Source organism: Salmo salar, chromosome ssa10 (genome assembly GCF_905237065.1).
Source record: "Salmo salar chromosome ssa10, Ssal_v3.1, whole genome shotgun sequence".
Taxonomy (NCBI): Eukaryota; Metazoa; Chordata; class Actinopteri; order Salmoniformes; family Salmonidae; genus Salmo; species Salmo salar.
Window position 1 is genome coordinate 82,139,957 of NC_059451.1, and position 12,459 is coordinate 82,152,415.

The following is a 12,459-nucleotide window of genomic DNA, read 5'->3' on the forward strand; positions in this document are numbered from 1 at the left end:
GGCATCGTCGGTGGTCAGGCCTACCACGTGTGTCATCGGCTTAAATGATGGTGTTGGAGTCGTGCAAGGTCACACACTCGTGGGAACAAAGACTACAGGAGGGGACTAAGCACGCATCCCTGTGTTTAGGGTCAGCGTGGCGGATGTGTCGTTGACTAGGCCAGATTTGCCAAAGGGAGGGCGAGCCTTGTTACGCGTTTCTGTTTGTGGACTATTGCTGATCTAGAGTTGTTGCACAGGTGACACGCTGGTGAAAACCGAGGTAAAATGGATTTTAGTTTCCCTGCATTAAAATCGCAACGAGCGCCACCTCTGGATGAGAATTTTCTTGTTTGCTCATGGCCCTATACAGCTCGTTGAGTGTGGTCTTAGCGCTCGCGTCGGTCTGTGGTGGGAAATAGACGGCTACTAAAATATAGATAAACTCCTGGTAAATAGTATGGTCTACAGCTTATCTATACCTGGTAAATAGTATGGGCAGCAGCTTATCTATACCTGGTAAATAGTATGGTCTACAGCTTATCTATACCTGGTAAATAGTATGGGCAGCAGCTTATCTATACCTGGTAAATAGTATGGGCAGCAGCTTATCTATACCTGGTAAATAGTATGGGCAGCAGCTTATCTATACCTGGTAAATAGTATGGGCAGCAGCTTATCTATACCTGGTAAATAGTATGGGCAGCAGCTTATCTATACCTGGTAAATAGTATGGGCAGCAGCTTATCTATACCTGGTAAATAGTATGGGCAGCAGCTTATCTATACCTGGTAAATAGTATGGGCAGCAGCTTATCTATACCTGGTAAATAGTATGGGCAGCAGCTTATCTATACCTGGTAAATAGTATGGGCAGCAGCTTATCTATACCTGGTAAATAGTATGGGCAGCAGCTTATCTATACCTGGTAAATAGTATGGGCAGCAGCTTATCTATACCTGGTAAATAGTATGGGCAGCAGCTTATCTATACCTGGTAAATAGTATGGGCAGCAGCTTATCTATACCTGGTAAATAGTATGGGCAGCAGCTTATCTATACCTGGTAAATAGTATGGGCAGCAGCTTATCTATACCTGGTAAATAGTATGGGCAGCAGCTTATCTATACCTGGTAAATAGTATGGGCAGCAGCTTATCTATACCTGGTAAATAGTATGGGCAGCAGCTTATCTATACCTGGTAAATAGTATGGGCAGCAGCTTATCTATACCTGGTAAATAGTATGGGCAGCAGCTTATCTATACCTGGTAAATAGTATGGGCAGCAGCTTATCTATACCTGGTAAATAGTATGGGCAGCAGCTTATCTATACCTGGTAAATAGTATGGGCAGCAGCTTATCTATACCTGGTAAATAGTATGGGCAGCAGCTTATCTATACCTGGTAAATAGTATGGGCAGCAGCTTATCTATACCTGGTAAATAGTATGGGCAGCAGCTTATCGTGAGGTATTTCAAGTCAGGCGAACAAAAACTTGAGACTTCGGTAAGATTAGTGATCGCGCAGCAGCAGCTGTTAACACACCCTCAGCGCAAACAGCTTTTCCACATAGTACAGTAACCAGAGAAGTTTAAATCGCATTTTACAAATGGTTATTTTCTAGCAATCATTTGGTTATAAAGGCCTACCTTCAAAAGGTAGATGGAGTTATTTCCTAGCTGAAGGAGACTCATTAGCGCCACAGGTTCAAGTTGATATATTATGATTTACAGTGTATTGCACAAAGTCCATATTTTCTTTATAGCAATATAAACATTCTTGTTCCATATGGGCAAACGCCAACACACACACACACAGAACCAGATCGGGTCTAGCTTTAGCGGAACATAGTAACTCTTGATCCATGGAACTCCATCTTCTCCTGATCCCTGCACCTCCCCAGGAAATATGGGGAGCTGGTGTCTGGAGAGGATCACTGACAATAAATCTCACCCACCCGTCTATAAACATTGAAGTATTCTCCAACCAGGCCTGCCAACAGTAGGTCCAGTTAAGCCAAAACATAATTACATTTACATGGCGGAACGGCTTTCACACGCAAAGACAATCCTGCTGATCCAGGAGGCATGAGTAAAACACACGACTTAGGTAACAAGAGCTTTGGGGCTCATTTAGGTTGTTCATTCATAATTGTTACAGCAAAGAGTACTGAAAACAGTATACAAAAACATTGCCTTTATCTACTATGTCAGTCAATCATTGAGCCCACCTGCACACACACGATGCAAAAGTGATGGGAAAAAAATTAAAACTAAAATAAAAATCAACCCTCCAAGCACCATATTCAAGGACAATGTAAACAAACATTTACCGTCCCCTGAGAAAGTATTCACACCTTGACTTTTTCCACATTGTGTTTTAATGCCTGCATTTAAAATTTATGATTTTTTTTTTATGTTACTGGCCAACACACAATACACCATGTCAAAGTGGAATTATGTTTTTAGAAATGTTTACAAATGAATGAAACCTGAACAGCAGAAATGTCTTGAGGCAAAAGTACTTTAACCCTTTGTTATGGCAAGCCTAAATAAGTTTAGGAATAAAAAGGTGCTTAACGAGTCAAGTTGCATGGACTCATTCTGTGCAAAAAGAGTATTTAACATGATTTTTTAATGACTACCTCATCTCTGTACCCCACACATACAGATAATTGTAAGGTCCCTCAGTTGAGCAGTGAATTTCAAACAGAATCAAACAAAGACCAGGGAGGTTTTCCAATACCTCACAAAGGGAACATATTGGTAGATAGGTTAAAAAAATACAAAAATACAAAAAAAGACATTGAATATCCCTTTGAGCATGGTTAAGTTATTAATTACACTTTGGATGGTGTACCAATACACCCAGTCACTACAAAAGATACAGGCGTCCATCCTAACTCCGTTGCCAGAGAGGAAGGAAACCACTCAGGGATTTCACCATGAGGCCAATGGTGACTTTAAAACAGTTTTATGACTGTGACAGGAGAAAACTGAGGATAACAGTTACTCCACAATACTAACCTAATTGACAAGGAAGCCTCTCCTGACGAATTTTTTTTCCAAAACACGCGTCCTGTTTGCAACGAGGCACTAAAGTAATACTGCAAAAAATGTGGCAAAGCAATTCACTTTTTGTCTTCAAAACATAGTATCGATTTGCCCCAAACATAGCACATTACGGAGTACCACTCCATATTTTCAAGCACAGTGGTGGCTGCATCATGTTATGGGTATTCATGTAATCGTTAAGGACTGGAGTTTTTCCAGGATGAAAAATAAAACAGAATACAGAATAGAGCAAAGCACAGGCAAAGTCCTAGAGGAAGACCTGGTTTAGTCTGCTTTCAACCAGACACTAGGAGATTAATTCACCTTTCAGCAGGACAATAACTTAAAACACAAGGCCAATGCTACACTGGAGTTGCTTACCAAGAAGACTGTGAATGTTCCTGAGTGGCAAAGTTAGTTTTGACTTAAATCTACGGCAAGACTTAAATGGTTGTCTAGCAATGATCAACAACCTATGACAGAGCTTGAAGAATTTAGAAAATATTATAAAAAAAAAAAAATGGGCAAATATTGTACAATCCAGGTATGCAAAGCTCAGACTCACCCAGAAGCACTCACAGCTGTAATCACTGCCTAAGTTGGTTCTAACATGTATTGACTCAGGGATGTGAATACTTACATGAACCGCAATATTTGATTCAATACATTTGCGAAAATGTATAAAAACAAGTTTTCACTTTGTCATTATGGGGCATTGTGTGTAGATGTTTGAAAAAAAAAAAAAAAAAATCTAATCCATTTTGAATTCAGGCTGTAACAAAAGTCTAGGGGTGTGAATACTTTCTGAAGGCACTGTAAGTGTAGCTAGGAACGATAACAGGTACTTCCTGTCTTCTCAACAGGGTTTAGAAAGGACAGTCTAAACAGGCTGGCTGTCTCAGCGACGTCTTTAAACGCCACACAGGCCTACTTGCCTGTAAATTCCAACACAATGTGGTCTTTGGGATACATATGGGATGCATTGTGAACAGACAAGTCGACAGCTGCTGGCAACTCCTCACCGCAACACTGCTATGGAGAAGAGAGATAGCCACAGCACAATCATGTTAATAAGCCACAAACATGGCCAGAACAGGAGCAGAGGAGTTCGCAGGCCCCCTGCCTGCTGACAGATGTGGGACAGCAGTGCACATCCCTCAGGAAATGAGACATTGTCGTGCAGCGCAGAGCTGAAGCTGGGACTAAGGCTGCTTCTCTGGCTGAATATTACTAGACCAGTCAGTCTCAGTGCTGGAGCTAGGGAGGAGAGCCAGACAGCTCTTTGTAAAGGTTATTGTTAACCTTTGAAGAAGCCGATCTCATCCTCCCCTCTAGCAGGGCTGTAACGTCAAAAAGAAAAACAGACGTTCTTGTTGATTCAAGACACTCCCCACCAATCCATCTTTCCCTTTGTTATTTCCAAAGGTGCACCGCCACGAGGAAATCAAGAAGATGAGCGTTTACCGGCGAAGTCTCCTGGAAAATTGCAAGACACCTAAACAACACTTAGGCTAATAGTTCTCTTCCCGGCAAAACATTTGATTAACTTAATGTATTGGAGAACCTGGAGTTTAATAGGTCTAACACAGCTGTTTACCATCAGCCTGGGCAGACATCTTTAAAACACCTTTAACATTGATGAAGGCACCAAAAAGCGACACTTGCCACTAATGAGTCTTTCAGACACCTAGATGCGTTTTCTAATAAAGCCTTGCCCATGATGTACGGCCCAAGTGAGTGAAAAGTTGGACGGCAGAGTGCTGGCCGATGGGGTGGAAAATATTACGAAGGTCAGGTGTCTTTTATTCCCCTCAAATGTGTATCCTTCCTCAGAGCTTGGCACATCAAAGTTTAAGACCTCACTGTATAAGGCCACAGCAACAAAACGGTTGTTACCAGGCAAGTAACCGATTGGCCAAGTGAGATATAAAACGTAGCAGTGGAAACAAACCAGCCAACAAGGCCAGCACAACAACAAGCTTGTACAAAGACTTACTGGACACCTGTGAAAATGAGATCCATGTCATCATCCCCTTTATAAAACCAGGGAGTTCCACAGTAAACGTGTGGATAACCTGGAAGAAGAGCAGAGCATTCAGCAGGTCTTAATTCCAGAAAATTGTGACTGACTGAAAGCACAGAAATGGCAATGATGGCAGATGAATCCATAGCGGAATGGGAGTTTAACTTATTTCCTACAATTTGAGTTGTGACTCGAGGTGGTTTGATCTTACTGACTGTGAAGGTGGTTGGACAAGGATTAAGAGAGCGAGTCTGTGTGATTCAACTCAGCTGTTAAGACTGCTCGGCCACAAGGCTGTGTGATTCAACTCAGCTGTTAAGACTGCTCGGCCACAAGGCTGTGTGTGCATGGTTGTGTCTGTTGAGTGGCTGAGTGCTCTATGGCTTACTCTGCTGCTGTCCCCCCCACCGTCCTCCATGTGAAGAGGCTTGAACGGGTCACTTATACTGAGACTAAAGCTGTCATTAGCATGGCCAATGTTTTAGAGAGGGGCCCCTTGTTGGAAAATCCTCCGCAAATCAAGTTTCACGGCTCAAGACGGCAACAATGTGGCGAGGCCATCTGAGCGACGCTTCGGGGGAACTTTAAAGAAAACATTATTGATCCCTTTCAGACGAGAGAGGTTTCAGCCAGCATCCATCAGCACCAGGGCCTTCAGCTGGTCAGACTCAGATCTCAGGCCTAAATAAAGACTTTCTTTCAGAGCAAGGCTTTTCATTGTGGTGGTGAAAAACAGCCCTGGTTGCCACTACCTCGGCTGTAATGTACCAAAAAAACTAAAGTAATCAGATGCACTTAAGCAGGCTATTCTTTGTTTGTGCTCTTTCTCCACTTTTTATAGAAATAATAGACCACTTCACATAATGATTTATTTGACAAAACAGGCAATTTAGCATTTATTTTGTTCATTTTGCCCAAGTTATTTTAATGAGATTCATGGCTCAGCAGTAAGCCATAGACCCCCCCCCCAAAAAAAAATAAGAAAACAAGGTCAAAGTTGCCTCTCCTCTTTTCTCACCAACACATAGATGGGTATTGGGTACAGCTGCTGAGATCACAGGAGGTCTTTGAGGTTCAGTTCTGAGAACCAACACCCAGTTTCTGAGAAGCTCATATTTTTCATTCCGCTCATATTTTTCTGGAGGAAATTCGATCACCATACCATTTACTTTCCTCTACCTCACAAAATGAACCATATGGAACCACACTCTACACACATGGCAATGAAGGGTGACTAAACGCTCCACGGAAGGAGAATCTGCATAATTGTACAACAAAGCAGGAGTTTCTGTATAGAGGACTAGCACATCAGTCAAATGAGTTATCCTCAGGATCTCACCAGTTATTGGGTGAACGAGGGGGTGCGGCAACATCAGAGGATTTCACCGGGGGGGGGGGGGGCGAGGTTGCAGGGGGAGTCAGATTCCTCAAAGAGGCTAAAACACATGGCGAGAGACTGAAATAAAAGACCACAATTCCCTTACTGTTTAAGGAAAAACCTTCCAATCCGAGTGCCAATAACTTAGCCTTCTTTCAGACGTGCGGGTCCTAAGATGAAAGAGGACGTTCTTGGACTGTATTCAAAACCGAGCTTTCAACAGCACATTTAAAAGAAAAGGAGGCAGTGGACTCAGATCACCATTTCAAACTCCACTGTATCTCAGCAAAAGGCCTACTTGGTAGCTCGTCAGTAATGAAAAGCTTTGTCAAAAATATTAAGAAAACTTTATCCCTACTATTTTGTCTTAAATACTCCTCTATTAATATTAATCTAATAGTATTGCAACTTCACTTCAGACCACTAATATGGACAAAGGAAAACAAATTACTAATTTACTTAATTGAAAGTGCCGGACTTACTCGATTTACTCAACAAGCAAGCAATGGAAAATGCCATGTAAAAATATTTCTCCATTATGAATGAAACGTGCCTCTTGCAGCATACCGTGTGAAAAGGTACTACCTCTGGAGATGGCAAGGGGGACTTTCAAACCATAACTCTTTAAAAAACACCAGAGTAAAAGTGGTATGGCATTAAACATCCCCAGAAACACCTGATGATAATATAAATTGAGTCAGAGCCACACTAGGGATGGGAGTTTAAAATACTATTCGAATAGTAAAATTATCATTCATCTTTGGTCGGATATTTGAAATGTTTTTTTTTTTTAACCAGAGCACTGCTGTGCGATTGGGAGGCTGGCACTCTATTGCTGCAGGTGCTGAGGTTGTGTGGCGGAGTGTGTAGCAAGCAGCGGATACAGTCACGGCTAGCTAACTTGTAGCAGCCACAATGTTATTCATCATCCCATAAGCTAGTTGCGCTTTCTCCTCGACCACATTCCGATAAAACATCCTACCCGTTGGTCGCTCGTTGTAGCCGACCTCCTTATTTCGCTAACTTCATTCCATTCAATCTTGCATTGCGTTAACGAACTCACATTGAGCCTGTTTGCCACTGATTGGCCAACATAAACAGGCTACATATGCGAAGGCTAGCGGTTAGATACTGGTCTTTAATGGGGCGCACCGTGCATGGCATAAAAACTACATTGAAAATGGTTGTTTTATTAAATTAATAATTTGAAATGTCATGGCATATCTGTGTATGTAACAATGTCACATGGATATTTTAATTTTGAAAAATAATTTCAGTGTTAAAATGAGATATATACACATACGTTTTTTTCCTCTTGCAAAGAATGAATACTCACAAGTATTCAAATAATAACGTCCACTCAGATATTCAAATAACAGCGCACATCCCTAAGCCACACATGCCAATGCATGAAAGCTATATGCAAAGTGTGAAGATGACAAACATTTAGGGGAGTGAAGAGCTATCCCCTCACACACTGAAAAATGTCTTCGGACCCAAAAGGCATTTCACGACGCAATAGAAAAGAAAGAAAATTCAGACAGGCCCAGTCACCAGCACAGAAAAAGAGTAAGGGGGGAGGAAAGAAGCTATGAGGAGGGCTATAAAGACCTCTATTTATAACCATTCAGCCAGTGAACTGACGCATTCCAAATGCCAGAAGGCACTTTTCAAAAACATTTAATTCAAGACCTAATGCTGTTGTCATCTAAAAAGAAAAAAGGTAGGCAGTAGCAACTAAATGCACCCTTCTTTAAGGAAAAGATAGTCTCGGAATTTCAAACAGCCATTACAAAAACACAAGGGGGCCTTCAAAACAAAAACGCTTAATTATGTTCAAAAACTTTAATGAGAAATGACTGATGTCTGAGCAGCGCCAGGATTTCTCCCCATTAGCACTTCAAGCAGTTCTGTCCCCTTCAGCAGCTAAGTGGGTCCGTGGAAGAATGGCACGGGCCTCCATTAGGTGAAGCTGAAGAACCCTTGGGAAAAGAGCAGAACAGAACACACTTGTCAGCTGCTGGGAGCCTCTGGAAGCAGGGCTGCCACCAAAGTGTGCATCTGGTGCAGGAGTGGGGGCTGCTGAGAAGGACTCTACAAGGGCCGGCCCGCCACCATTCTATGCACCCATTGTAAGGTCCAGGGCAAGGGTCACGGCAGAGCACACGGGCTAGGGGCTTCCCTTGTCAGTCAGCACATTGGTCAGGCGTGCTGTGCTGTGAGAAGAGGCAGTGCTGCCCAACCCCCTCTTTGAATCGCTCCACTCCACTACCCTTGTTCGGTTTCTCCTCCATCTGCTCTACACAGACAGAGAGTCAGGCAAGGAACTCTGGGCTGCTGGGTCCAGACTCCAGAGCAAATAAACAACTCTTCACCAGCCACAAAATTATGGAATGTACGATTTCTGGAAACACTATAGTATGATGCCAATAGCAATTTTTTTTTCTCACCTAAATGATCCTGTTATCACTAAAAAGTATTTATCTGGAAATAAACGAGACACTTCCCACTCCCAGGACCTGCACACACAGATGGATTCAACGTTTTGGACATCTCCATCTGACAAAGGGCTCTTTCTACTTCTCCGTCTGCCCTGAATCCTTTCCTGTGGCGCTCAAGAGACGACGTCGTCACTCTTTCAGGAACGCTTCGCCCCACGGCTCTGAGTTGACAACTGATTCAGACAGGAGAGAACATTTCTTCACTGTGCCCCTGGACAAAACCCAAGGCTCGCTGGAGCCTGGTGCTAGCCAAAACCAGTGCCAGCCAAAGCCCCAGCGAGGGACAGATGCCTGGTTTAAGGCGAGGGGAAAGGGGAGACAGGGACATTAAATGTTGACACGTCTGTGGCCTCTCATTGAGCTCAATATCTTAGTGGGAGCTTCCTATTCCCTGCTCATTCATCCCAGCCTGCATCCTGTTAATGATAATCAACACTTTGGACAGAAACTCACCAGCTTCAGAGCATTCTAGCTAGGCAGGTAAAAATTATTTACAGTTCAACCAAGAGTTTTGGAGTGGATCTGTAAATGGATAGTCTTCCCCCTACCTCCCCCTAAGGGTACTTTATGCTTTCTGAGACTGAACAATGCCCCTGCAGGGTGCCAGGCAACAGAGGCGAGCTAAAAAAGAAAAACAGTGGTTAGGAAACTTCCAAGGGCTGATGAGGCCAGTCAGACAAACTGCTCCTAAACTAACAGAAACCCAAGTGAGCTCACTAACCACTGGTAAAGGCATAGTTATGATGAGCAGGGGAATATTCAACCAACAGGAGACACACACAGCCACAGGGGAAGAGAAAGAGTGAGAAGGGGAAAAAGAACAAACTAATTCCCACCAAGCGCTGTGTTAAAGCTCATCTGGGAGGTGGCTCCGGCACTTCCTGTGTTTACATATTATATGGAGCATGTGACTGGAGAAATATGGCCACCGTGGTATTCAACACCCTGGGACCTGTGCATGCAGGTAGACGATAAATCATAAAAAACAGACAGACCTTGAAGACACACAGATACACAGCTCTTCCTCTAAAGATATGATCACCCGCACACTAACAAAGGAGCAGCCTAGCACAGTTTCTAGCCTCTCAAAATAACTCAGTCTTTCACATGTAAAATCCCCCATAAATATAACCCAATATTGGGCAATATAAAGAGTGGGAAATTGGGTAATATCAGGGTTTCAAAAAAAATTGGCTTTGGACAAACGCAAGCAGGAAATAAGTACAGTATAAAGTCCTAGCTGTTAGAATCCAAACAATAATAAAACTGCAGTGTGTCTGACAGGAAATCCAGGTATTATAACAGCTCTCTCAGACATTCCTCTGTAGCTCACACGGGATCAACGGTCAGATTAGGGCTGTAACAGTCATGGAATATTAGATGACGGTAATTGGCCAGCCAAATGACCGCGTTCACCGCAATCCTTTTTTTAAAGCACATTTTCTCCTCTCCTCCACTTCTGACTGCATGTGCTGCCATAGAAATAGAATGAAAAGGACGGGCGTCCCCATTCAAGTCAATGATGGCATAATGGGTGGACTGATGGCCGTTGCAAGTGTACCCATAGGAGCAAGGCAGGAAGTAAAATACTGTATGTGCTAAATATATGCGCCGTGGTTTGTTGATTCAGCGCTACTGAAATTACAAAAAATACATTCCATTGCATGAGCGACATCAGTTAACAATTTGAATGATCATTCTACATTACCATGGAAATGATTGTCACAATGACATACATTGTAATTCTTATTTTATTTTTTTTAATGGTTATGGCGGTTATTTTATTTCCATGACCGGTCTTCATCCATAACATGGTTACATGGTAATTGTGCCAGCCATAGGTCAGATAAATTCTCAGGTTTGTGCTGCCTCTCCTCATCCAAGAATGTGCTCCTGAAGCACTTCTCAACAGCCACAGGCAACACAAACACACCAGACAACCTCAAATGAGGGGAACGAATGAATGAGAACACAAGTTCCGAGGGAGACGTCGACTCAACTACTTCCACAATCAACAGCAGCAAACCATGATGGGAATATTATAGTTGCTCCATAGACAACTATTTGGTGCATAAGAAGCACCAAACTTACCTCAATTTTGTCTGTCTTGGCATCGCCCCAGTACAGCTTTCCTGCTTCATAGTCGATGGCTAAACCGTTTGGCCAACCCAGCGAGGTATTGAGCAGCACGAGACGCTCAGTTCCATCCAGGTTAGCTCGCTCTATCTTGGGCTTCTCCCCCCAGTCTGTCCAGTACATGTAACTGTGGAGAGCGACAGGAACAATATTCAAACTCAACTAGAAACACAAGCATTTCGCTACACTCGCATTAACCATGTGTATGTGACTAATAACATTTGATTTGATTTATAATGTAACTTGAAGTGAAATCATTCAACAGGAGTTTTGTAGAATACATATGGAATGAAGGAGGAATAAATCATTATTTTTGTTGTTGCTGAAATGAGTTAACTTGATTGCTGTGATCAAGTAAGAAAAAAAAACTAAATCGTCTATAAACAGACACACATACCCATTGACAGGGTCCAGCACAATGGCCCTTGGTTCATCCAAGTTCTCTGAGATCAGAATACGCCGGGAGGTTCCGTTCAACCTGGTAACCTCAATACGGTCAGTGCCAGTATCCGTCCAGTACAGGTTCCGGGCCACCCAGTCCACCGCGATGCCATCTGGGTGGTTGATCTCCGTGGTGATCAGGGTCTGGGCCTCAGTGCCGTCGATACGGGAGCGGCGGATGGCTTTGACCTCGTCATCAGTCCAGTACACGTATCCATCCACGGGGTCGTAGTCAATGGCGATGGCATGGCGGATGTCATCCACCTGAAGGACGATGTCGGTGAAGTCTGGGAGGTCCAGAGAGATCCTCCGCAGGTCAGTCCTCCGGGCCAGCAGCAGAACCTGCTCTGCACCTGGGGGGGTAGAAGTGGACATTAGTGGGGAGAGAGCCTGCCATTCAACTGGCATGTGAAATAAGAGAGCTTATTGGGAGACCTATCTGGAGGTCCTACAAAGCCATACCTGACAAACCTAAATTAATATGTTTTAGTAAAGACGAACCTTCAGAGGACAATTTATAGTTGTAACTTCATTCTTGTATTCTATTTGTTTACTCGGTTTTTAGTTGATGAAAATAGGCAATTTGTTCACTTTTTTCCAAACAAAAAGCGAGAACAGGCTTTAGATTAGATTGAAACAAATCCAAAATTATCCCTTTTAAATATCAGCCTATCAAAAAAAACAGTTGTGTATGAATGTTTTCCTGAGGGGACACCTAGCTGCCACTGAGCCTGGTTTAAATAGCAGCTGCATTTGCTCACTAGAGCCACACTCTGCGGAGGCAATTAGGTCCAACTTTTTCCTTGCCTAATCTCACGTTTTAGCCATGTACGCTCCAGTGCTCCCAAGACCAGCTGCAGACTACCGACGCCCAATCAGAAGAGGGCATCCATCAAGGGTGACACCAATCAGTAATGACAGTGAAAAAACGGCTCTTCGTTTTTCATCA

The 12,459-nt window shown here is 43.2% G+C and overlaps 1 protein-coding gene across 2 annotated transcripts in view; it reads right to left on the reverse strand.

Moving 5' to 3' along the window:
* lrp5 (low density lipoprotein receptor-related protein 5) overlaps window positions 1–12,459 on the reverse strand; it is a 52,437-nt gene that overhangs the window by 21,233 nt on the left and 18,745 nt on the right. For both annotated transcript variants that reach the window (XM_014124453.2, XM_014124452.2), the window contains exons 7-8: window positions 11,467–11,863; window positions 11,025–11,196 (exon numbers count right to left, since the gene is read on the reverse strand). In XM_014124453.2, coding sequence (XP_013979928.1) covers window positions 11,025–11,196; window positions 11,467–11,863 — 569 coding nt within the window. The remainder of the gene's footprint in view (window positions 1–11,024; window positions 11,197–11,466; window positions 11,864–12,459) is intronic.